The sequence below is a fragment of the Leptosomus discolor genome, chromosome Z (genome assembly GCF_034619465.1).
Source record: "Leptosomus discolor isolate bLepDis1 chromosome Z, bLepDis1.hap2, whole genome shotgun sequence".
Lineage (NCBI taxonomy): Eukaryota > Metazoa > Chordata > Aves > Leptosomiformes > Leptosomidae > Leptosomus > Leptosomus discolor.
In genome coordinates this window covers 79129623-79157086 of record NC_141419.1, presented here as the reverse complement: position 1 = coordinate 79157086, position 27464 = coordinate 79129623, and the positions used below count along the sequence as shown (strand labels likewise).

The 27464-nt window shown below is 40.6% G+C and overlaps 1 protein-coding gene across 2 annotated transcripts; it reads right to left on the bottom strand.

Annotated features, from left to right (window-relative positions):
- Nucleotides 1–209: 209 nt before the first annotated feature.
- LIFR (LIF receptor subunit alpha) lies at nucleotides 210–27412 on the bottom strand. 2 transcript variants are annotated; one of them, XM_009954913.2, is made up of 19 exons: nucleotides 27331–27412; nucleotides 26508–26625; nucleotides 24362–24513; nucleotides 22510–22673; nucleotides 21527–21701; nucleotides 20978–21247; nucleotides 18772–18901; nucleotides 16790–16953; nucleotides 14424–14569; nucleotides 11479–11644; nucleotides 11257–11327; nucleotides 10620–10833; nucleotides 7574–7753; nucleotides 5878–5979; nucleotides 4100–4267; nucleotides 3297–3458; nucleotides 2157–2250; nucleotides 1523–1601; nucleotides 210–848 (listed from the first exon to the last, which is right to left on the bottom strand). In XM_009954913.2, exons 1-19 carry the CDS (start codon nucleotides 27410–27412, stop codon nucleotides 210–212), a joined length of 3276 nt encoding a protein of 1091 aa, XP_009953215.1. The 2 variants fall into 2 exon arrangements, with proteins under 2 accessions (XP_009953215.1, XP_086336014.1); XM_086479888.1 differs by having other exon boundaries at nucleotides 26508–26619.
- Nucleotides 27413–27464: the final 52 nt, after the last annotated feature.

Sequence of the window (27464 nt, the reverse complement as noted above, 5' to 3'; positions counted from 1 at the left end):
TGCTATAACTTTGGCCTCTTGACCGCTGTTAAAATGGAACATTAACACTTTCGCTAACTTAAACACAGTAACATTCAGCTCACTAGAATCTCTGCTGACTGTCTCCAAGAATAATTCACGCCTTTTGCACTTTTCTTCTTTCTTTCTTTACAACATCAGGAATAAGAGCTTAATTAGAAGGCCGGTTCAGGTGCAACAAGGACTGACAGTTAATCATTTGGTTTGTTCTGAAAAAAGTGTGTAAAGGACCACCCGATGTTACTGGGCTTGGGAGAGTCTTCACCATCTTTTAGGGGAAGCAGAAACTGTCGGGAATTAATGGAGCATGGGCTCCCAAAAGATGCATTTTCATTGTTGCTTTCAACTGATCCAGGAGAGTCTGGAGTGTCCACATTCCAGGCATTTGTGTTTGCTTGAGGTCTGTAACCTGCAGTTTTATCCAATTCCTCCTCTGCAAGTGAACGACTCTCTATTTTCAGAGCATTGATAGGCAGCTGCATTTGTGGCTTATAGCCTGCTGTAGTCACTAAGTCTATTTCTGGCTCCTCCTCTGGTTTAATTTGAGGCTGATACATTGACTGAATGTCAATGTAAACCACCTGAGATGACCCCACAGGCTCATCCATAGGGGTATTTGAGATCTCCTCTTCAATGATAGGGGGGCAGTAGGATACAACCACATGGTTCTCCGTTTCTGAGTCAGAGCCATCTTCAGGAACAGTGGTGTCTACTGCTGGAGACATCATCTCTGTGTCTTCAATCTTTGGAGCTGCAGACTGTGTTTCCACCACTTCAACACTATTGGGGGTGCATGGGTTCATTTCCAGTGTTTTAAGTGTCTTAGTCCCCTGAAGCAAGAAAAAGGAGAGGGAGAGAGACTAAGCCACAAGACCTGGAAATCCTGAAAGCAACAACTTGCCCAAATTAAACCGGTATGTTGGCTTGTGGCTTGCACTCAGCCCACTGCCATTAGTACAATATGAAAAAAAAAAGTATTTTAGTTCTCATTTTCTGACTCATCACATATTCCTGTTAATGTTAAAAGTATTTTAGCCAACTTAAAGAGACTCCGTATCTTGCAGTAACTGAGAGCTCTTTCCCCAAATCTCAGCTTTGTATAACTCATTCCAGAAGGTTGTTTAAAAGTTAGGCCCAGTTCCAGTTACTATGTTTACCAGGAGGTTGAGGATAAGCATGTACACTTCTACACACCTTCCACTTCCTCTAATGTTATTAAAGACGGCTATGTTACTCCCACATCATTATTATGTACTGACACTTCTCATTAGCGCGGGAGGAGAGAAATGTAGCAGTCCTTTCCTAGTTCAAACATGCAAGTAACTGCATGAACAACATAAAAAGCTCTAAGTAGCACCTAACAACAAGTTACTGTTGTCCTGTTTCCCCCACCGCTGAGTTTTTTTTCTACAACTGGAGCAGAAGACTCAAAGTTTTCAAAAAAATTTTTTCACTCCCAAAACCTTTCAGAAGTTTACAATACTAGATTTAAAATGAGGGTTACCTCACAGATGTTCTTCTGAAACTGCAGAGCCTTACTGTTCTCAGGATTTGGGATCTCTGGATAAAACGTTTCTTTAATCCTTTAAAGAGGAAGAAACAAACTTTAAAAAGTTATCAAGCCCTGAAACAGATTCCGAACACACAAAGGAGTCAGGACATTTTGCTTTAATTCAGAATACTAAATACATCTGGGGCAAAGATTTAGTGTGTTACACTTTCACTAAGTATTTAATGGAAAAAACAGCAAACTTTTCTTTTTATTTTTTTAAAACTAGGGAACTTGATATGCCTCATTTAGAAAAAGATGAAGATGGGATGTCTGCCTGAGTGTTTGTGGACAGCTCACAAATTACAGTATGTCGCCAGCTTATTTCCATTTGAGAACTATTTATAAACGGTGCTCACTGGGAGACAGGCTCCTGCAAAACCTTTTTGCATCCCCCACTCTGACCTCTCTCCAACACAATTTCTCCGTCACCTTCTACAATGTGTTTTTGCCAGCTACCTTCAAAATAAGCCCACTGACATCTTTGGGTACTTGCAGAAAAAAAGGACTAAGTGAGTAAATAATGGAAAACTCTAGCACTGAAGCAAACACATTCAGGAAAAGATCAAAACCAAATGCAAGCATTTACCATTCCCTCTTTTGGTAGCAGAAGATGCTGGCCGCCACTCCAAGCAGCACTACCACTGCCACGGGGATGAGAATTGCAATGATTAACCCTACAGCTGGAGGATGAAAAAAGAAAAAGACAGTAAATACATATCCAAATTTACCAGCAAACTTTATGCCTTTTCTAAATTCCCACAGATTAGAGACTGTTTCATTAAACTCATCTGCAAACAGTGATCTGCAAACAGTGACCTATATCATACACTTCCCCTTTGCTGGAAGCGCAAAAGTCTATCCACAGACAGGGCTGATTCCGTGATAACTACAGAAATCAGCAGATACTTCTCTCTGATTGCTTAATTGCAAAAGGCTTCAAGTGCAACACAAGACTGATTGCCACTGTAATCCTGTTCTCAGTAAGCACTGGAATTGCACTTTCATGTTACTTGAGCTGGCCAAATCTCTGGTAATGGCTCTTACAGGCCAACAACTCATTGCACAAACTGCACTGCCTTTTATTTGGTTTACAATGCTTCTAATCCCCAGGGTTTAGCTCCGATACATTCCCACTGCTTTCCTCCATTGATGTTAAGTGCCTCAAATTTGATTTTTCAAGTTTGATTGTATTTTAGTTTCACCCCAGTGTTTAGTCTTTCATATGAAACACTTTATTTTTTTTTTTTTCCTCCCCCCCCACTTGTCTTTCTGGGTTTGTTTCTGTCAGGGGATCGATAAAACTGAATTCAAAGCAGAAACGCATCTGTTTATAATTCTGAAACTGGTAAATATTTCCACAATGTCTTTCTTCCCACCATATATTAGCAGATATTCATCATGGGAAACCTGACAAAAACAACTAGCTGCTTGAGAAGACTAAGTTCAAACTCCACCATATTTAGCAGTAGTTTAGAAGTTACTTTTCTCACATACATCACCGTGAGCTACAAGGTAGCTGTAATAGGAAAGGATCTTTTCCTCACACTGAGATGTATCAATTTTTGTATTTAAAAAAACCAAGCAAAGAAATTAAAAATTAGGCTGCAGGCCCAAACTACCTAAGGGGACCAGAAAAAAACCCAAACAAACCCACAAAATAAGTTCAGCTTTATATACATTGTACAGCGCCTGTGCTGAAGGCTATAAACACGGATATTCAACTTACAGTCCTCCTTTGTCACCACATAGAGGCTGTTTGGAGGGCTCAACCCACCAGCAGTGTAGGCTTGTAGGTCCAGTTGGTAACTTGTTTTGCCTTGAAGATCAAGTATTTTCAAAGACTTCTTTGTTAAGTCAGTGATATTCTTAACTTTAAGTTCTGGATTCCCTGTTTGTTTGGAACCAGTAAGAAAAGCAAAACTTTGTAAGAAAGGATTCACAAAGACAGCTTCAGCTTTAGCAAGAATTTCTTGAAGTCAGCATATGACACCTGAAGAAAAGTCTGCATAAAGGAAAACTGAAATAAAGACTCCTAGCAATGCTGCTTGCTTACACAGCACTGAACAGCACAGGAGTGTGTGCTACTGCAGACTGGCTTCAGTTTCTTACACTCCTGCTTGTCCTCTTATGTTAATGTGAGTCAGGCCTTAGTTCTGTACAGAGATTTCCTTACAAGACAGGTACTGGAAGAATATACCAATGAACTATAGCATGTAACCTCCCCCATGTCTCATCTACCCAGGATATATGTACACAGGGCAGTGTGTCACATTGCCACTTAGTCACTGCATAGCTTTACAGCCTCAGTAAGCCACAGTTTTCTCTGACTTTTGCCTTATATTAAAAAACAACTGTGATGACCACACAAGGAGCTGATTATTTCAAAAGCCTTTGTCACATATCAGGGGCCAATTATGCCAGTGAGTAATGCAACTGAATTATGATTAAAGCATCTTGTTTAAAAGTGAAATTAAATTTAAAAAAAAAAAAAAAAAAAAAAGCTTGAGAAAGGAAGTAGATTTCATTTACCTGACTCTGAAAGCCTAGGCTTTAATGCATCCTTTTCACCTTTTGCAAAGGAAAGCCGATATCCCTCTAAAAACCCCTGACAATCTTCAACAGGAATGTCTTCCCATTTTACCAATATAGAATCTGAAGAAGTTTCTTCTACAGTAAAATTTGGTGCACGTTTTGGAGCTGTAGGGACAATTACAAAGGAAAAAGCTAGTAAGAAACCATCTTATCATTAAATGCTGAATCCATGTAACTGTTTCATCAGTTTTATTTCAGGGCTAGCATTTTCAACTTTTTCCTGAATACTTTTTGCTCACTGTCAAGAACCTGTGAAAAGACTTGGCAGGTGGTACTACAAAAACACCAGTATGTTGGTCTCATTGTTATTAATTACTGCACTATTATCTACTAACAGAAGCTGAAAGAAAAATCTGTCCTTGGGCAGCCTTCTTACAGATCAATACATGTAAATACCCTTCTTCCTGCAACAAACCCCAAAAGATTGCAAGAACGCTCAGAGCATACAAATTATTTAGCTTTTAAAGGCTTTAACTCTGTGACTTCATAGCTTGTCTTCAAATTAAACAAACTCCACGTTCCTATCACGGAAATCTATCTCAGCTTAAAAGAACTACTCTTAGCAGGCATCACAAGTCCTTATTCCAATACCTGTACCCCACTGAAAGTGTAACAGCAGATACTGTGTAAGGTCATGTGCCTCAAGACTTAGTCTGACATTTGGCATTGATCTACCAGTGCTGAACTCATGTTTAAGAATGCATCTATTTTTGTCTTAATGGTTATCTGTCCAAAGGCAAATGCGAAGTTTTAGAATGAATCTATGCTCTTGTGCAAAGTGAATACATTTCTCAGTTCCAATAAGTTTCTTCTACACGTTCTGCATTTTTATTACCCCAAAGTCTTTATCCTTTTAGCTTGAAAGCTTCCAATCTGTTGAGAACACATACAGAAAAACCTTTTGGGAAACTGTTCAGGATTTTTAGAGATACAAATAGCTGAAAGTTTCTGATAAAATTGCCTTAATGTCACCTTCAGCAATGAAATAAACAATGGCATTTCCAAAGGCTCAGATTATGTCAGCAGCTCAGTTTTCCAAGAAAGCTATTTTAGCAGAAAACACATTAAACTTCAAAGTTAAATGGGTGCTGTAGTTACAATACAATACAGTTGTGATGTTAAACGGTAAACACATATTCAGATATCTGGGAACAGAAAGCATTCAGACACTAATGCATCACCACACAAGAAAAGCTCAGCTCTGGATGAAACCTCAGTTACCCAGACACGGTTGGTACAGGAGTGAATACAAGTGCAATTCTCCCAGTAGTTTGTCCTCTAGGACCTAGTTCTGGTCTAAGAAGTGCTTTAAACAGAAACATGGAGTCTTTTTGTATTTGCTGTGCTGTACCAAATGTGCTCAGAAGTTTACTCTGACTTGACAAATTAAAAAAAGTTGCCTCCTCTCCTGCAGAAGTGACCACAGACCTGTGGTTCACATGATGCCTGTGACTTCAACTCTTAAGACCACTGTCTTCAGAGCAAACTTCTGTGACACCCCGTGCCACCACACAAGGTGGAGAACACAGGATTATTGTATGCTGGGAACTGGAAGTGGCTGGAGAAATGCATTACAATTATATCCTGAGAACAAGCAGAGGTCAGTAGTACTGCATGGGGATTCTGATCTCAATCTTCTTCTGCCAACACTAAGCTAAAAATAGACACAGTCTAAATTCACATTGTAAAGATCCTGAATGATAAAGTGCACTTACGCAGCTCTTTCATATACCCAGTTATGTTTTTCAGTAACTGATATCCACTGGATTTGCAGCCATATAGTAAAAAGTTGTATCTCACGCCAGGTCTAAACAGAGCTGCAAGAGAAAATTGCTGTAAGAACACTTCACTATTTAAAAGTGATGCTTTTAGCTTTCACACAATGCAGACTTACATAAACACGCATTAAAAAATTACAAAGTCTTAGACCACAGTGTTACATATAAATATTATCCCTACTTATAATGCCTATAAAAGCTGTGCCATCAGATGCGGTTTCGAAGCAGTAAGCAAATCTAGCTCCTAGAGAAATTTTGGTTCTAAACAAACAGGATTCAAAACAAGCTACTCAAATTGCATAAATTGCTCTTTCCATGGGGAAAGACAAACTGAAGTTACCAGAAACAATCCCCTCCCTTTCCTCCCACAGCAGCCATGTAGATCCTGCCTCCTCCTCAGACATACAAATGCATTTTGAAATACCCAGGCAACAACACAAAAAGAAATTCAGAGAACTCTCAAAGGTGATAGTAAAGCGCTTTAGTGGTGAACTCCAGGCCTGAGTGGACTCTACAAAACACAGACAGTCATCAAATTTCCACTCCACATGTCTTTGATGGAGCCATAGGTGTCTGATACTACAATGTGTAAATAATTTACCACTTCCTGGGATTTTCTCAAGTCGGGGGTGTATACTACTTTCAAGATTTTTTCTAAACAAGGTGTCACTGTGAAACTCTACAGAAGCCAAGCTGGTTTTGCAAGAGTTCAGGTCCAGCCTGAGAGATTCTCCTGGCAGGACCAAGTGCAGAGGTGGATTTGTCAGCTTAAGGCCAGCCCTAGCAGCCTGGTAACTCCCACAATGTGCTGCAATAAGCATCCCAGGGAAGAGCTCAGGACTAGAGCAGTGCATCGTTGGACAGACGTAGTATTGTGTGCTTAGAAAAAGCAAGCTCTAGCCAGCACAAACTAAAATAAGATGGGCACAGTGCTGTAATTACAGGCAGAAAAACATATTGCCCTCCTTGCCAGGTCCTACTCCCTCCCAACTTTCCTAAGTACACAGCTTCAAGTTGTTTTCTGTAAAGGAGACTTTATATATATTTCTAAAAAGCAAATATATAGCCTTTTAGCCAGCAGCAAAAATTCCTACATCTTTCTTGGGTCCTCCTTTCTCTTCTGCTCCTACTAGTCGCTCCACAGCTGAGTTTCATTTCCCTGATCTGCCCACCAGCATCTAGAGACCTGGAATGTGCCCTGTTCCAGGAAATTTCAATTGCTGACAGCAAGCCAACACATGGAGGTCACACTCAAAAAAATCTGCCTCATGTAAAAGCAACGGATTAGCCTTCCCTCATCCTGAGCAGCACTGTTTATGTTTAGAATCCAAATAAAACCCCAAACCCTAGATTAACCATTATGCATTAAGCTGAGTTAGGAAGTTGTTGGGTGTAGCTAGAAGAGGTAATTTCAAAACATTTAATAAACATGATGATAACAGTTAAGACTGATATTTGGATTTGGCAAGGCTGTGTAAGAAATTAAAATAAACACAGTACAAGGGGTTCATTTATATACACAAGGACACAGCAATGCAACAATCTTCAACCTATAGCATTGGTGCTGCTCTCATTCCACTCACTGCTCAGCCTCTCAACCAGAAAGACTCACAAAAAATTAATTCTGACTTACCAGACTTTATCACTGCATCTGTTGTATTTGAAGGAAATTTCTGCCAGTCCACACTACAGGGTTGAGACCCAGATGAATGACACCATTTTACTACGTAGCCACAGGTCATGTTGGGGTACGAATTCCAAGAAATATAAATTCCATTCCCCATTGCCACAGCCCGATCTGTTTTGACATTGTCTGCAACAAAGACGACACAAAAATCCATCAGAGAGCAGTCACTTATCTGTAGTCCAAGCTGGAAGAAAGCCTTCCAGCCACAGCACAAAGGTTTTATAAACTACAGTAATTTCTAAGAATGAGAGGCGCGCTCCTGGTACTGTGAAATTCTAAGCGGTGCAGTCAGCTATGCTTTCTGAAGCGCTGGAAATCAGACGTAGCCTGCAGCAAATCACTTAGCCAGCCTTAAGTATGATGACGAGAAGAGCTGCAGCTCAGGACTAGCTTAAAAAGCACTTTTTCAAGGTAAGGATTTACAGCACATGTCAGGTTCAAATCTGACTTGACACCAATTTGGCAGGAGCCTCCAGCTATAAATTCCTGCTGTCATTCCATCAAACAGTTTGCCTTGTGTTTCTTTCAAAGTGCCTAGCTGTCACTCACCTGACCACACAATCATTTTTCATCAAGAATCAACTGCAAGAGTCAAGTCCCTGGTGAACTTTATGGAGGCTCCAGTGTACCAAGGGTAAATTTAAAAAAAAAACCAAACAAACCCAAAACTAAAAGCTTTGCTTTTAGTCTTTCTTGTTTATCAAAGGTTTATCTGCCCTTCAAGTGATCCGACTTCTGATTCCTGCAGCTTCCCTCCATGGCTGTCCATCAGATGGGACCCTGCCGAGCTAAGGGATGTTTTCCAAAGGCCACCACAACAGCTGTCGCCCCACGACAGATGTGAAAAAACAATCTCAGGATTTCAGTTTTTCCTTTTTCAGTGTTCTCATTTATACTCCCTACTGAGTCTATTATTTCATGTTATTAAAGCCATAAACTATGGAAGGCTGAAGGGCAAGGGCAGTTTTTAAGAACCAGTGCTGTGAAAACTTTACTCTCACAGACGTGCTGTGAATGTCGAAGGACTGTCTATTTCTAAATAATCTTAACATACAGCTAAGTGTACAATCCTTTTCTAGCTTGCTCATGGCACGAAAGACACACATGATTAAAAAAAGTAAGTCAAGTCCAGAAATCTTTCAATACATTTCCCTAAAAAACTACTACGTATCCAGTGAAACTACACTTCTATGATGGTGGAAGAAATCGTATTTCTAATTAGACTGCTTTGATTTTCCTATTTACAGGAAACTCTTTTTACTGACAGTGAGCACATACTCTCTAAAAAATGTTTAAATACACCACACTCAATTTTATTTCCTGAGCCCGATGACTAGAAATTCACCCAGGGCAGTACTGCTCATTTTAGTGTATTTATAGCTGCAACCTAGACTAGTAGAAGTAACTAATAGCACTGCAGTATTACTGTGGTAGGGGAGCCTGTAACAGTCAGACTATATGCCCAAACTCTCTACAGAGCACTTTTCAGATACAGTGACAAATTAATTAAGGCAGAGTACCCTTTGTTTGTGTTTCCAGTTTTCACAAAACCTCAGAAGATCTCAAGCTTCAGAGCCACTGCTCTCTTACGGACATTAAAAGCACTTACAGACTGTACACAGGAAGCAGCCAGAAAAGATGTTTGGGTAGAAATGTCATCCAGTTCAGTGAATGAGTCACCTTTCGTGACTCCAGTCAGTGACTCAGATAATTCCTATACCAACTTGGGAGCAAATCTTCAATGAGTACAACTGGGTAACACCAAAGGGAATGAACCTCAGACATCTGAGAGAAAGCAACAAATGAATGCAATGATCCAGCTGCCATCAGTGGTCCCACACCACAAACCTATTAGAGAGACCTCCCTGATTCCCAGTCTCATTCTTTCGCTGCTGAAGGAGAGCTATGAAAGTGTTTTCATTCATTCAACTGTACCACACAATTACTTTTCCCTCCAAGGAGCAGACTAAGAATATACTTTTAGTATTCCTGTTCTGGAGAAGCACAAGAAACATTAAGAGCAATGGTTTTCATTTGTATAGAAACAAACTCGTTTTTTCTCTCACTGTGAATCTCAAAGCACATTTCTTCCTACAAGAGATGGCCCTGTCTTATCAGAACCTGAGTTGCAAGACAGGCAACTGTGATACTTGTTCTTTGGGCAGGGAAGGAGAAGAAGCACCATACATGATCCTGGCAAACAAGCAGAGAGGGGCCTTCCTTTCTAAGTCTGTCCTCCATGCAGAGCACTGGCCAGATCTGGAGCTAAAGGTTTGGACTTCGGGAACTTACACTCTTCCTGGCATGCAGGGAAGCATGGACTCTCAATAGCCACATGCAATATTATCTTCTCCCCAGGCTCAGTGTTAGGAGCAGAAAATCATTATCTGGCTCAGCTACTTCCCTTTACAAAAGCCTGCAGCAAGACTGGCAGTGCTTTAATTGGGAAGCTAAAGTCCTACCTCCTTTTCAAACACTGGCTCCTAGCACAAGGATGCCAACACTTTACCAACCAGCCCAATTAATATTCTCCTGCAGAGCTCACAGGCATTGAACCGACAATTCCCCCTTAAAAAGCCACACAACACCCCTAAAACTTTATTCTGATTCTTTTTAGCATGTAACACTTTTCAGTGTCTCAACAAGAAGACACAGAAACAAACTGAGGTCCCTAAACATCAGAGATCAATGCTAACGCTTTGAAGCCCCATCCTTGTTCCTGGGAGGTATCCAGAAAAGTGCAAATAGCTGCAGAGACTGAACACTATGACCTTTCTTTTATGCACAGAGCATAATTAATTGGCGAGATGCTACCTTAAAAGTAAGGCAGTAATTTTTTTCTTTCCCTACCAAGTAGATTTGGATAGGGAAATAAACCAGAAACAGAACTCAAATAAAGCAAGCATGTATCTATCTTATTTTTCAATAAACAAACTCGCCCAGGCATTCCCCAAGCTTTGAAGGTGTTTAGCTCTCTGCTGGGAGGACTCACCATTTGGAAGTTCCACGCTTGTTATCCTTGAAGGAGGAGACGAGCCTGCGTGGTTTTTGGCTACAACACTAATTACACAGTCATTTTTTCCAAGTTTTATCTCAGTACTGTTTGAAGGTTCGGTGACCTCTTTATACTCCAGTGCTGTCTCAAGCAGGTAGCAGTACACTTCATGAGACACTATTTTTCCATTTGCTTCAGAAAGGGATAAAGGCTATGAGCGACAAGAACACATTATAATCAAGATGGAATAAACAAAACAAGACATATGATAATGTGAATTGAATGTCCTGATCTTGTCTGATGACCATATAGGATGACAAGGCAGAAAAGACAGTTACTTAAGTGTGATTTTGAGATTTAACACGTAAGTCTGTAAGTTTTTAAATTTTCAGTTGGGATGTATGAAAAATTTAATTTCTCATGTGAAATGCTTTTCAATGCAATGTTTAAATGACAAAATTTTAATAATATTCTCATTTGGGGAAAAATATTTGTCTCAATGGATGGTTCTATAAAAAGTTAAGAAAAGCTGTCTGATTTACTATGAACTTCCCTCATTTATAAATGTGTAAGGAAATAGTTTTTCATAGAGTTACATTACACAGTATTTTAAAACTTTTAGTGTCCTGTCTACCTTCCAGAAGACTTTTAGACTTTTTCCAGAAGAACTTCTCTCTCTCCAGATATCTGGTCCTTTTGTAGGAGCTAAGGGAAAAAAAAAAGACGGCATTTTTTTCTGAGTTGCAGAGAAGACAATTTACCATCTGTTAAAAAGATAGGGTTTTAGATGGCTAATTTTAAGATACATGGCTTCACAAGTTTGACATTTTCTCATCAAAGAATTAAATAAACTTACGGGCTTCCAATGTTGTGTGCTCCTCTATCCTGCTCCAATCACTCCACCTCCAGAAGTGGTCACCAGCTGAACAGCGCACCCTGAACTGGTATTTGGTATATGGATGCAATGAATTCAGCTGAGCTGTGTAAACTGAGAATTTTCCACCAGGCATGGAGACATTGTGCTGTTAAAAATTTACAGAAATTGACACAATACATACATATCCTTTGCTCCTAAATTACGCTGAAAGACAACACCTAAAAAGGTGGTATATTTCTCCAAGAATACCGATAGTGTGAAAAAAAGCTGCAGTCAAGCCCTACAAAGAAATTAATGAAAAAGAAAAATATTTCCTATGCATTCACCCTAAACAAATGAAAATTTTTCAGAGGTCTGCTGAAAGAGTCACATATAACACAGAAATCAAAATATGACAGTAGGTAGCACCTTTGAGATGCAAAGCATGAAAAAGAGAGATAACACTGATAGGCCTTCAACAGGATGAGCTGTGCAGACAGTAGCAGGCTGTTGTATTCCATCTGTCCCATCCAGTCCCCCTCTCTCCCATATGTCGCAAAAACTTCTCACATAAGGCAGGCCAGGATTTCACCTCTGGTATTCAGAGCCTGCACTTCCACTGTGCACATGCACATCAAACTGGATGAACAGAGGCCTTATTCCTAAGACACATGCACAGAAGCATGCTGGACAGACTGTCCGAGCAAGATGTCTATCATGCAGTCTTCTTCCTAGGCAGTCATTTTTCCTTCAAAAGACAGTACCCAAGTCTCACCCAGGTGACCTCTGTTAACAGCTCTTATGACAGGACTAGTTTCCCCTACTATTCTTAAAATAGTGAGAATCTAGAGAGTATTTCCATTTCATGACTACTTAAAGAAACTCTAAATTGGCAATATTTTTTACTGAATCTAATTATAACACATGTGCATCACAGCTGCCAAAAACTGGACTCTGAGTGATGGTAAGATGCAACTAATTGTGCCTTTCTAAAGCTAAATGACAACTTGAAAAACATTTTAAAAAGCCAACAATCTCTCATACAGATGGAAAAGCTTCTGAAAACATCCTCAAAATGCCATATAAAGCCCCGTAACAATTTCACAGCTACTTTTGTTTATTACAGAGGACTCTTGGAGGTTTTTTATTAAGCAACCAGAGACAACAAAACAAGGCTGTAAAAGCTTCTACTAAGCTGTTTGCTATGTTTCAAAATAACTGTAGCTGCGGGCCGTGATACAGGTGCAGTGAGTCAAACTGCTGTGGCAGCGTAAGACCTTACCATCTCCCACTGCCCCAGGTGACTGACCTGGCAGCAGAGTTCACAAGCAAATGTGTGCCCCAGGCTTCAAGCAGTGTAACTGGCTAGACAGAACTGTGCAAATCTATTTTTTTAGCAGTTTAAGTTTAATTGAGCTGAAGGTGAGTGACATTCGGATACTTGTTTCCCCTGCTGACTGCTCCAGAAGCAGTAACTTGTGAGCAGAGAAATGCAGACAGCGGTGGGTGATGGTACCTCAGACTATACACCAAAATCCAACACAGCTCACCTGTCAGAGCTGTTATGTACATTTAAAAGCCAGTTCCTTCTCCTCTTAATTCCAAAGATATCCATGATTTTCTTTGCCGTATCTAATCTCTGGGTACTACTTAACACATGTCATTACAGAGAATATATAAAAACTTAAGGCTTCCACACTCATCAAGTGCTTTGAAAGTATTTTAAAAATATTCTTACAGAGCATGCATTAACTACTATCCTATTATTTTAGATGCATATATGTATATAATGATTATCTTCAGTTTTAACTGCATCACTTCCGTGGCTTGAGTGACTTTATTCGAGGCTGTGCCCAACAGGCAACTAAATGCAGTGGGTAATAGAATACTGCTAAAAATCCAACAAACACTGTAAAAAGCAGCCTCTGAGGTTAATGTGCTCAAATTACAAATTCAGCCTTTGTACACCAAGACCTGATAATTCAGCACGTGCCTACCTGAGCTGGTCAGAGATACGCAAACACAGGATTTGGGGGTAAATCTCAGGCCAACTGAACATACAGTTCTGCCATTAAGCTTCCCCAGTGACACAGATCACCCCACACTAAGACGGGCAATCCAGAAGAAGAGGATATATTCCTACCACCTACACTCAGTACTTGATGCTGGTGTCTAAATTAGTATCTTAAGCTCCTCTGACAGTCAGCAGAGTACATATGCAGCTTCAGTCAGTGACGCAAAGCACCAAAGCTGGGCAGCAGCTGAAAGCCTGAATGCTGGAAAATCTGAATCCCATCCAGAAATACCACTTTCTCTCCAGATGCAGAGGTCTTCACTGAGGACTACCTACTGATAATGCCCAATGGGAGACTCCTTCCTTATCTTGCTTCTCCATCACTGACATACAGGCAGGTTTAGCAGCTCCCTATTACAACCACATGCATGTCAGTTCCTGACAGCAACCAAATGAACTGTTCTCTGAAGGAGGGAAAAAAAAAAAAAAGACGAAATTGAACTACAGACTGCAAGAGGCAATCTGAAACAACGCCTGTGGAAGTCTGCAGGGCAGCTGTGCATCCTGGAACAAGCGTGTGTTAATGCTGTTTGCACCAGGAAGGACAATGCACAAGGACTGCTACCTAAAGGGTCAGCATAAAGCACTATGCACCCTCTCCAAGTACCAAATAATATGGTGGGTAATTTGACACTCCCCTAAATTGTTTAAAACCAATACAAATAAAGAAAGCAGGTAACAACAGAGATGAGTGGAACATCTTCTGATTTTAGTAGATGAACTTCTTCTCATCATTACTACATTAATTATTTAATAAGATGATCACAATTAAGCTCTTAGAGAGATAAGAATTTGAAATGTTATTAGTTCAGTGAAAAAGATCAACATTTGAGCCAAAAAAATTAAAAAATCCATTAAAAGCAACACTTACCAGTTTTTGCTCAGAGTGATCACTGGTAATCTCAATTTGACACAGAAGCCTGATCTCAGCAAAACTGCCATTTACAAACCAATGCAGACGGACGCTTGTAGAGCTGTTCCCAGAAACAGTTAACTTTTCTGGAGTTTTTGGATGAACTTAAGAAAATAAAGAAAAAGCCCTCAGTTCTAAGAAAAAAACATCCAATTTAGTTCAGAAAGATACGATTTTAAAAGATCAAAGACAATCAGAAAGATAAGGGATTCGGTCAGCAACTAGGACAGCTGCTGCTGGAAAGGCACTTGCAAGCAGTCTGAGTCCTAATGCTTCTCTTACCTATCAAACATGGAAACAGATTTAGTTAAGGCTAAGCATACTGGCATATGTGATAAGAAGTTGGAGACACAGAAAAACATTTCTCCTCGTACTTTCTTTATCAAAAAAGGGAAACATGAGCTATTTCAGAGGACCACAGTGACAGATGACATTCACTCAACTCTGTTCACCTTCTGGGAACTTTTTAAGTTAGAACTTTAAATCTGCAGACTAGGACAGAGTAGGACTTCCAGATGACCTCTCCCTCCTGAAAACTTCCTTCATTGAATTTTCAGTATTACTACTAATAGTTATCAGAGAAAAGAAACCTCTACTGTTGGAATTGGTCCAGTTACCCTTAAGGAAATAGGTACTCTATGTTGGGAATTAAGTGGACACTGAGGGAAAGAAAGGAAAGGAAACAAATACAAAATAGCAGTCATATCGACTGGGTGCAAAACAGCCCAGTTTAAAATTAAAAGAAACAAATTATCCATTTCTAGGACCAGCCAATCTACTCTGACAATTCTAATCTCAGGCTAGTTGAACTGGGACATGGACAAAAAACCCCTCACCATCTTCATGCTTAAGTTCAGTTTTTCAGAGAGAATGGTAGAATGCTGTAACCATTAGGAAGCCCTGAATTCTCAGCTGTGGTTGTGAAGGCAGATAGAAAAGGTCAGGGAAGACAGCACCAGAAAGGTGGTCAGCCTCTCCCTTTCCTTGTTTAAACTGAAGGTCTAATGAAAGAAGTTATTTCTTCCTACAAACCACAACAGCAGATGATCATGGCTATTACCAATAACAGGTAATACTCCTGCTATCATAGAATCATCGAACAGTTTGGTTCAGAACGGACCTCTAAATGTCATCTAGTCCAACCCCCCTGCAGTGAGCAGGGACATCTTCAGCTAGACCAGGTTGCTCAGAGCCCCATTCAACCTGACCTTGAATGTTTCCAGGGATGAGGCTTCTACTACCTCTCTGGGAAACCTGTTCCAGTGCGTCACCACCCTCATTGTAAAAAATTTCTTCCTTATATCTAGTCTGAATCTACCTTCTTTTAGTTTAAAACCGTTACTTGTTGTCCTATTGCAACAGGCCCTGCTAAAATCCGCCCCATCTTTCTTATAGGCCCCCTTTAAGCACTGGAAGGCCTCTATAAGGTCCCCCCGGAGCCTTCTCTTTTCCAGGCTGAACCACCCCAAATGTCTCAGCCTGTCTTCATAGGAGAGGTGCTCCAGCTCCCTGATCATCTTTATGGCCTCCTCTGGATCTGCTCCAACAGCTCCATGTATTTCTTGTGCTGGGGCCCCAGAGCTGGACGCAGCACTGCAGGTGGGGTCTCACCAAGAAGAGAGGGGGAGAATCACCTCCCTCGACCTGCTGGCCATGCTGCTTTTCATGCAGCCCAGGATATGGTTGGCTTTCTGGGCTGTAAGCGCACATTGCTGGTTCATGTCCAGCTTTTCATCCACCAGCACCCCGAAGTCCCTCTCCACAGGGCTGCTCTCAATCCCTTCATACCCCAGCCTGGATTGATACTGGGGCTTGCCCCGACCCAGGTGCAGGACCTTGCACTTGGCCTTATTGAACCTCACGAGGTTCACTTCTCAAGCTTAGTGCTACTTTTGTTATGCTCCAAATCCTGCTGTTGTAAAGCTGCATAATATTTTGCCCTATAAGCAGATCCTGAAATGCAGGGTCACTTACAGTTCATAAAGTTACACATAAATTTTAATTATTGATGTGTAATAGAATATGAAGTAATACATAAACAGCAGCTAGCTAATTATTAGATTGCCAGTAGCATTTATCCACGCAGTAGTGCATCCAATTTGGTAGCACTGCTGTCTGAGAACCTGCATCTCCCTGTACACCTAATTGTTGTCTCAGGGCATGTCCTAAGCTATTTTCTTTTCAAGTTCAAATTATCAAACATGGCAAATTACTGGTGACAATAAAGCAAGTATACCATGTCAGAGTTCTTGAAATCTAAACCAAACAAATACAGTTAGCATGCAGTAAACTTATATTTTTGCCTTTGTAAATTTTAGCCTTACCTCTTTGAGTTAAATCAACCAAAAGTGATGACTCTGTTTGTCCAATAGGATTGGAGACACCTAATATGAAATCGTAGGTTTTTTGAGCAGCCAGTACTGGGAAGTCACAGACACGGTCTCTGTTTGTTTCATCAACTTTGCACGAAACATTTTTCCCAGATATTCTACAAAGCAAAAAGTGACGGGAACAACTTAATTTTTGAGTAAGAAAATTACTAGCAACAGTCAGAAGCCTAGACTGAAAGCACAGCAAAGAACGATGGTTTCACTGACACATGGCTTACAGAATGATTTGATTGCAGAGGCATATCTAACACCACAACGCAGGTTAAAGTGGCATCAGTCATGACTTGCCCTGTTCTCACCTGAAACTCTCCTCTTCCACTAGCATAACATTTCCATCCTCTCGCTTCTCAAAAGCCTGGAAAACAGGTAGGTCCTGTAAAACCACCTCAGAAGTCACAACTAAAATTCTGATTTAAAGTATCTTTGTTCAGATCAGCATACATTTGCATTTAAAGAATGTTCTTAATTGTTTTCTGAACTAGGGAGATGGGACACACATCAAATCTTTCTATCAGCCCTGCCAAATCTAAACTAAGGATTGTTACCTGGGATACATCCACTAGTCCCCAGTTTTTAAATCTAAAGCAAGAGAGGCAGTCTGGTAACAGCCAAGACCAGAGTTACATCCTTAGGGGTAAAATCTAAAGTGTGTATCTGTATCTATGTATATAGAAGAAGAATTGCAATCTGTACAAACCTCTCATTCAGTAGCACGTTTCATTTCTTCCTTCGGGTATTTTTATTGTGTTCTAGCTGAGCTCTGAGCTCTCTCCACACCATACTTTCTATTTCAACAGCTCAGTGTGGGATGAGAAGGATGAGAATATTTACTCTGAAATGCATCACATCAGTCTCCTCACAGCTTTGGGCTGAGCAAAACAAGTCTGAACTACATCCTCGCTTATGAGCTGAATATGGGCAGCCAGTGACTGAAGCTCCTTTCCTTTGAATACCTGCTCTGTTTTGTCCACCTTTCTGCACCCTACCCAATGACTTTTTTAGCACTAGCATCCTGGACGACATCTGTGACTGTAACTCAGTCCTCACTGCCTCTGACTTGCTTTAAAGCCACCATTAGACTCCTTTTCCCATCAGTTTGTGTGACTCAGTCCGCTCCTGGCTCCTTTCCCTGACTGCTCCTTTGGCATTACAGGGGAGCATCCTCGCTTCAGGAATTTTGTTAACTCTTTGCTAACTTCTAATCATAACCACCAAGGAATCCCATTTGCAAGTGCTATTCCAAAACAACAATTCTTCACTCTTAAGACTTTACATGGCCTACGATGTAAGGCAAACCAGTCTTCACTTCTTTCTGTGGCTGATGCCAATATTATCTATCCCTTTCAGTGTTTTCCAGGTAACATGCACTTTGCCTCCTCTACACTAGCTAGTTCTTAACACTGGAAGAAGAACGGATGTAGGCTTACGGCTATTTTCCCTACTAGCATTTAGGAAATGCCCCATGGCTCATCTTACAGTTGTTCCTCAGCGAGTTTCTGCCATGCTGCATAGCAGAAGCTCAGTAAATGTCTGACATGATCTGACACAGGTTGCATATAAAACAAATTTAAAAAATAGTGAATGACTCCTACCATCTCCCTGTACTTTCATATTGGTCTTATCTACATGTCGACAGCAGCCTGACACACTAAGTTCATTATTTTCTTATGAGTTCATAATGGCATAAGTCTTCAGGAAAAGTCATCCTTAATTCCCATGGGAATTTTGCAAAGCTAGACAAGGGTTCTCCAAGCTGAGTTTAGTTTCAACTTCCACAAACTCTTGAAAAGTATTTTAGGCTCTAAACAATGGAGACTATCTCATTGAAATATGCATGGTGCAGGAACTCACAAGCAGCAGCAATGGGTATATTCCAATTCTACCCTTTTACTCCTTTTAGTGCTGAATTGTTTTACCTTTCAAATAAACTGTACTTTGTTTTTCGTTTTCCATATAGTCCACTGGGTCTGCCTGGTTTCCAGGTGCATTTTATTATCAGGAAGTTGGGTGTTTCACAGCTGAGGTTTTGGGGAATATCAGGGGCATCTGTAGCACAAAAGGAAACCAAACAGTTAGCCAATGTTTTGCCATCCTAGTGTGACAGTTGGGCCGCTAGCTCCCTGAAAGCATCATCATTGGTTTTTGCTGGGTCTAGATTGCATGCCTCACAAATATATGGTAATAGTTACCAACCATATAAATAATATCCTTAAAAAAAATCCCAGTAAAACAGATGGATAATTATTATCAGTCCCATCTGACTAACACTTGACTCTAGGCTTCTAAGTGGGTGGGTAATATGGTAAATCACCATATGAAAATATGTTCACAAGCTCCAGGATCTGACCTGGAAGTGTTTCACTGAAACTCTGCCAAGACTCTTCCAAAATTCTGAGCGCCAGTTTAGCTGCTGAGCAACATAGGAATGCTGTCGGCTGTGTGTCACATTTTCTTACGTGCCAGCCCCACCTCTGCTTTGAATTCTCCAAGCAAGTCATGTCAAGGAGAAGTTTCCTTTAGCATGAATTCCACACTGAATTTGAAAGTTAAAGTCAGTCCCGAATGGCTCACCATCTTCACTGTTGGTTTGGAAGTGCCCATCCTTTTTCTTTAAAGCTTGTTCTTTGCTCCCATACTAGAGCAACGCTGAGTGTCTTCAGGGAGAAGACAGGCAGTGCTCCCAACAGAGAGGGAGCTAATGTGAGACTAAGCAGAGCACTTATTTCAAGTCTCACACACTTTTCTCCAAAAGTTAGCACAATAATATCCACACAGCTGCCCTAGAGAAGGGGCACTGACACAAGAGGCAACACTGGCAGGCTTAGTTCAGATTATGACCAGCAGGCCAAAAAGACCACTTACTTTGCCAAACCTAGGCTTAACCAAGGTGGTGTGCATACACATTTAGTTCCTCTACCTTTTGTTCCCCAAATGTCTCTCATCAGCAAGAGCATCATGACAAGTCCTCTCTGTTCCCACTAAGTAAGTACCACAAGAAGAAACAGTAGCAGGAAACAGACTTCACCACATGCCAGCTCTTCAAAAACAACTGTATGGGAAAAACCTATTGGATTATCACAGCCTTCGTTCATGAACCGCTGACTTATTTACCTGGAAGACTCTCCCACAAAGGCAAATACTGCACAAATAATGTAAAAATGGCATCTTACTGAGAAGTCATAAAAGGTTGGATTCTGTTTTGTATTTGCACACACTTAATACACAAAGTTAATGACAGGAGGCAGGCTGGAGTTGGGAACACACTTTCAAAATGAGTTCAGTCTTTCCTTTCCCTCAACTCCAAGGACCCTAAATTCAAAGGCAGGCATTTGTAATGCGGAACAGGATTATAATGGGGAGCTATTAGAAGATGGTAACTCTCAAAACCCCTGTAGAGAAAACACACAAAGCTCTAAAGTGACCAATTATGGAAAAGAAGAATCAAGTACTTTCAGTAGTTTGTTTTAAGAGACATCTGTATCTGAAAGATATTTCTAAGGCTGGCATGGTTACAGAGAGAAGATAGACAGTGATTCTGTATCTTTAAAGAAAGTACTACAAGAATGTTTAGAAGATATTCCAGGAAAGAGGTATTGTGAGTTGGGTTCCTTTGTTGTAATTAGCTCCCAGGGAGGTACTACCCTGGATAAGCATCTGTTGTTGTTGCAAGTCTAACTGTTTTATTGTCTTCGTTTGACTTGTTGGTAAATGAGTTTTCACTTACAGTTCTTGCTCTTACTCTCACCTTGTCTGGGACCAAGCCAGAACAGATGTAAACCTGAAGTGATAAAGACTGGGGATGAATCTTCATATGGCAATAAACTACTAAGTACTTCAGATCACGAAGAAGCGCCTTAGAAAAAGAGATCAAGGAGAGAAGCACTGGGCCAGATTCTAAGAGAAGAGGGCTTACATGGGTACCTCCTTATCCTCCCAGCCTTGGTGTCTTCTCCATGGGCTGGAGTTTCCACATTGAAATCAAACCAGCAAAATCCCAGTTCATCCTCAGAAACCAAAGGCCAGGGGAAAAAAAGCTACAATAGTATTTGTTTCTTAGCAGAACTCTAAGAGTCTCAAAATTATTTTGATTTTCCTAAGGTTAGTAAACATAATGATACATACATCCCACAAACAGGACAGTTCCACCCATTCCCTCTTCGGACAGCAGGCACACTACATTTGTCCCACTGGTGTCTGAAGCACTGGCATTTAGCACTCTGATTGCACTGCTCCGACTGCTCAGACGTATCATTGGGTATATTTCTGGTCCATATTTCATCTGTTGTATCTGCTGTCCTTCTTCATGGACACAACAAATTGTCACATCTGAACCTACTGCCACCACAGTGTCCTGAGGATACACCCCACTCCCATTGGGCTCAGTGTCTTTTCCTAGCAGAGAAGGAAGAACAGAAAATAGAAACAAACAAACAAAAACTCCCACATGAACAATTTGCTACAAACATGGTGCTGATCAGCTAAAGTGCAACTGAAGAACACTCCAATGCATATAAATCAATGTTAACTATGTTTTCTTAACTAATGATTGCATTATTTCTCTAAACAAAACACCCCCAAAAGCAGTAGCCCATCACTGCCTAATACTTTTCACCTGATTTTGGCTTACTTTCCATAAAGTAAACCCATGTGGTGCCAAGGGAACAAACATACCAGGGACCTCTTCTACTGGGCTCCAGTCACTCCAATCCTTGGGGCCAACAAACTGTGTTATGTTAATGTAACAGCGAATCTTCACATAATGTGATGTACACTCCAAAGGCATATCTGATGTCCAATTCCAAGAAAGAATGATGTCTTCATGAGTCAGTTTTGAATAGTAAGTTACCTACAAAGTTTTCCCCCCCAAAAAACAACCAAGAGAATGTTTATAAACACTTGTTAGTAATGACATATAATCTCCCAGGTATCAACAGAATGGCAAATTAAATGAAGCAAATCATAAAATCCTGACAGATGGTTGAAGTGTCTCACCTAACTTTCAGTTGTGTTGTAAGTTTACTTGGACAAAAGTCTAAGATGCTAAACATCACACCAGCAGGACAGACTGCCAGCCAGAAATACCAGAAGGTAGACATCTGAGGGAGAGCAGGAAGCCCACTAAGCATTTCAAAAGGTATACACTGCATCCCACTATCCTGGGCCTCTCCCAGGCAGGGAAACACTCCAGACCTTCCAAAATGACACCCTCCTAATATTAGTCCCAGGCTGCACATCTTTTCTCCATTTCTAAAAATTATAGAACAAAGCTAGAAATTGGCCTGTGGTCACAAAAAAAAGCAAACTGAACATTCAAACTCCACCAAGACTTGAGACACTGTTAGAGAAGTAAAGCAGAGATAACAGTGTAAAATACCTGCTGAATTCATAAGCAAGTTCTAATAAAAATAAATTGTACTAGATTTAAAAAAAAAAAATAATGCTGTGACTATGAATAAGTACTGACAGCACAGTAGCCAGTGTCCTCATAACTTTGAAACTTAACAAGAAGTTATCTACAAGAAGCATGACTACATTCAGGTTCTGCAAAGATCTACAATCTTCCTTATTCTCAGCTTTCTTCAAATGAACTCCCAGAATATTACCAAGGGCAAAAATTCTATATATAATTTTCATAAAGGAAGAAAAGGACTTACTTGTGTGACTTTTTCCATTGCTTCCTTACGGAGTATTTGAATCTGCCAGAAGGCATCCAGTCCATATGGGAAGACTGATCCATTATCAATCCACTTCAGATTTAACGTGGAAGTTGAAAAGTCAGGTGTTAAACTAAGAATGTGTGGAGTGAGAGGAACAAACGCTTGAAAAAGAGAGTGGGACAAAAAAGACATATTCAAGTCATTAGTCAGCAACATCAGCCCTACAGGTGTTTAACAGCCACATCTCTCTGCTCTGAACTGGCTAGTAGCCATACAAACATTAAGTCAACCTCTGTAATTAGAACAAGATGAGCTCTGTCATTACTTGAGCAGGAAAGTTCCCAGGAAAGTGCAGGTGCTGATGAGTCACCAGGTAGCATTTTTTTTTAACATCTCAGCATGGAGATGAGTGAGTAACTGATCATGACTATGACTCTTTATAATACATAGTAAGGAAGACATCCTATCTTTCACAACTTTCATTCAATGCTGCAGAGATAAACGAAACACGGCAACAGTCTTTGAAGTGTACATGAGAACACATCTAGGGAGGATGATGGAAAATCCTCCAAAGGAAGAAGTGACCAGCAGGGAAGGCGTGACTTGCAACAAAAGCCAGAGGAGGGAGAAAGGAGAGCAGAAGCACAAGATGGAAGAAGCTCACATGAAACTCTGAAGAGGATCATGGGGTATGTGATTTTAAGCTAGAAGAAATATTAAAGGCATGACATGGTGATGGGGATAGGACCAGGAGATTAAAGAGAATCACCTCTTCTATGAATGGGTGGTGGTGAAGCAAGAGGCTAAGAAGCAGGCAAGGAACATGGTATTACAAGGGTCATGGCAGTTCATTGGGCCTGGTGCAGGATAAACCCTGTTTTTAAAATGTGTGATTTATCCAACTTTGGTCCTGGACAAGGCTCAGAGCCTGCAAAGGGTTCAGCGCAGTCAACATACTACCCAGGATAACTCATGATGAACCTGAAAGACTCATCCTACCTGGAGTCTGCATGCTGGAGAACCCGGTGTGTTCCCCACATATTTTTGAGTTGTGTTTCATTAAAAGTTTATGAGCTGCTCTCAACTGAAGAGAAAACTGAGCCACAGATAAGAAGTGCTACTGACTTTAGAATTTGACTGCACTAAAGAAATACGCAGGCAAATCAAAACCAAAGACTAAATCATGAGCAAGGGTGGCAGATGGTATCAATGCCATCTTCAGCTTACAAATTCCTCCTTTGGGAGGAAGGAATTTGGAGAAAGACTCATTTATCTATGATTCCAACATGATGCAGCCTACCTCACAAGCATGAATGTATTTGCTCAGTTTCATATACATTTGAACAGAATGGGTAAATTGGACATATATCAAGGAGTGACATACAACTTCCCTTAAAATGTTGAGAAATTGCAGGAATAAACTACTTCATTCTGTAGCTCTTCAGCATTTAAAATGGGAGAACAGGCACTAGGAAGTTTATTCTGCCTTTCCCAAGCCAAGTCTGACCAAATGCACTTTAGGCCCCATGCAGGTACCTCAGTATGTAGATTAGGAACTTGTTTACAAATCCTTCCTAATCTACAATTAGGAAAAAAAAAAAAAGGCAAGAGTGATTAGGCGCATCTAACAGTGTTGTACTTCATTTTGTTTCTCACCTTCTGCCCTTGATTTCTCTGCTATGATCTATGGATAAGAGTCTTTTGTTCCCCCTGAACCTATTAGGTATGGTAGATTTATAGGGACTCAGCATATCAACATTTTACATACAGGAACAAGCATATCCACTTCTGGAGCATTGGTAATCATAGTATGAAGACCTTATTTATACACATAAAAACTGATACTTACAGATGTCTTTCTTGTGAATTTCAAATTCTTTGGTAGCAAAAGCAGTTCCAGAAATGCTGTTTGTGGTTATAGTCACCACGCTGGAGGTCTCTGGGACTGGAATCTCAACCCTTTTCTCCTTAGTTTTAAAACACACTGGAGGGGAGAGGTCACTGGAAAGACAGAGTGGATTAAACAGGTATTTCACCTGATAGGAAGCTAAGGCAAGTTAAGTCCTATTCCCAGGACACTAATAAAACACAAATTCTTTGTCATATAACAGAGCGCTCTATATCAAGGTTGTGAAAGAGGAAGACTTGCCTGGGGTTAGTAACAGATTAACAGGCATTCCCTCATCATTCAAATCACTTTTATCCTAGTGATAGGCTCTGCACTATTTGCAGTTACCTAGTTGTTAAAAGACCACTTCAAAGTGAAAGTGTTTAATCAAAAGACACATTTCTGAAACCTACAGTCACCATGAATAAATATTTCAAAATAAAACACCCTAAACCTCAACAGTACCTCCCCCTCCTTGTAGGTTTTCTGATTCCCTCTCCCTCCATTTCCTCTCAAGGAATGCCATATGGATGCAAAGAGCAGGTTTACCCATCTGTGTCCCTGTCTTAGAACAAATCTTTTAGCTCCTTTCTCCTCCTCAGCTGGTGGGGAAAGAGGGCAGAGGATAGAATTGCAAAAATCCCAGACATAAATACAGTCTGCACATAATGTTTGTGCAGTGCTCAGCACAATGTGATCTGGCTTTTGTCTGGAGGTTGTAGGTATATACAGGAAACAACAATGGATGGGTCAAGTCGCTTTGCTTATTATCATTGATATGCAACTAGAAAGGCAAAAAGTGGAAAAATCCAGACCTTCCTCTTGGGGGAATGATGTGAGGAAGGAAAGCAAAGAGAACAATGCCAGACTTCCTGATGAGGGACTGTTACTCACTTACGAACTGGAGCAGGACCCTGAAGCTCCCATGGGCTGGAGTCAAGAGCTTGGGTTGAACTTTTAAGATTCACGCAAGACCCTGGGCTAGCAGAGGCCAGCTGAGACTTGAGTGCTCAGAAACACTATTCCTCTCCTGTACTGAGATATTATTAGAGGATGTTTGGGCAACTGAAAAACAAAATATCTTCCCCTCAGGGAGGTCTGCACTAAGCTCAGCCTCTTTGCTTCGGGGACCTAGCCTTTGCTAAGGAGAAATAGCAGCAGCTGCATGACTGTTCTTGTTTAGAGGGTAGTACCTCATGAACTCTGCACTCCTGAACTCTGTCCACAATGTCATATACATGTGCTTTTTTCTATATAGAAATGATAGCTGGCAATGCAGGAGGAATAACTAGACACAGAAAATCAAACATGTAGGTGGAAGAAGTGCAGCCAAGCCTTGGACCCCAAGGACAAATCTGGGCTGCCTGCAGAATTTACAGGAAAAAAGAATTTACAAATATCTGGATTGGGGGCAGGACCAAGATGCAAAAAGGATTTGAACTCATCCCTAGCATATGATAAGTATTTGGCAGACCCACAGCATGGGGAATTGCACATGTAGTTCTCATTAGTGAAAAAAACACTGAAGATTTAAGTTTTGTTTAACGTTTCTTAAAATTTTCAACTTGCATTCACTTCAGAAAAGCTATTGTAATGGTGGAATAATTTTTACGTTTCCTCTAATACAATGATCTCCAGACAACTTAAAATTTATACAGGTTATAAGACAGCCACCAAGAGATTTTTCATATTTTTCCACATGTGATTCTCAACACTTATGTCATATATTCTACCACTTTGGCCTATAACATCAGGATTCGCTTCTTTCAACTATCATTTCCTTTTGGACTGAACCTGGTATGAAGATGTCCCTTATGAAAACTCTGAGCAAGGGCTAGGCAGACACACAGAGAAGTCTGAGTAAATGAGAGCATCTTCCAGTCCTTTGATGAGAGCAAGCAGGAGATTTTGGCAGAAGAGTTGTTAGCATGAAACAAGTCTTTGCCAGAAACTCCACCATTGCCCGAGTTAACAGTGCCTGGAGGGAGCACCACCCAAGAAAAACTGACGAGGAGATGCTGGGAAACAACAGCATCACAAATTCCATGTGCGGTGACTGAGGAATAACTATACTTTCATCACAAATTAGTCTATACAGGGGACTTACTTAGTAGTGTAGCAAAAGTCAGTTTGTCCATGTCTTCCTTTAGACGAGACATCCCAAGTACAGATCATTTCATGCAAATTGTGCGTTACACATTTCAAATTCTGGAGGTGCCCTGAACCTGAAATCATATAAGAAATACAGTCACAAACTGCAGGTCAAAAATTACCAACTGTAAAACGACTGCTGTTGTTTACATCTATAACCATTCTTTTTACATTTTTAGTGCATGCATGTCTGGCCAGTATTTTAAAACTGTTGAATGAGTTGTGTGCCTGATTACAGCCAGCCACAGACTGACAGATTTCTAGAAGTACCTAAAATCTGGGTTTATACTTGTGTGCAATGACACAAGTAGCTGTTTCTTTCACAATACCCGTTCCTAGCCTAGCCTAATAAGCAGGCTTTGGGCCAATGGCAAAACCGCAAGCTTTGATGATAAACTTAATGAGTTTTTCTCTCCTCCACTGTCCCACATGGAGGGCAATTAATGACGGAAGGGCAATTAATGATTATGTGTCAAATTGTTGCAGAGAGCCGATATGTACAGCAAGAAGGTCTTAACATGGACATATACATCAACTGCAGACCATCACAGTTGCATTATGGAGAATTCAACACCAAACTTTGCACTGGTTTACAATATGCCACTGGTTGCTGGAAAGCAGAGACCAGGCCTGGTAGTATGTCCATACCTAGGATGGTGTGGGACCACAGAGGTGAGTTTTTGAACATATATATAGTAGGAAAGCAACATAATTGAATGGTGTCAGTACAGAAGCTACAAAGAAAAAGTAATTAGTGAATTCCATTGCAATAAACTCACCTATCTCTTGGCTATATATTAAGCTTCTTAAACACAAAATAGCTAGTGCTAAAAGGCTGCAGAGGCTTGAATTCTTCCACATTCTTCTACTGTTTGTTTTCAGAACGCGAGCTTCAAGCAGGAATAAACATCGT

Coding starts and splice junctions, on each gene's coding strand:
- LIFR (XM_009954913.2), bottom strand. CDS start 27,412: ATGTGGAAGAATTCAAGCCTCTGCAGCCTTTTAGCACTAGCTATTTTG. Junction 24,514..26,507: donor GACTTTTGCTACACTACTAA/GTAAGTCCCCTG, acceptor CTGTCTTTCCAG/TGACCTCTCCCCTCCAGTGT. Junction 3,459..4,099: donor GCCTAGGCTTTCAGAGTCAG/GTAAATGAAATC, acceptor CCAAACAAACAG/GGAATCCAGAACTTAAAGTT.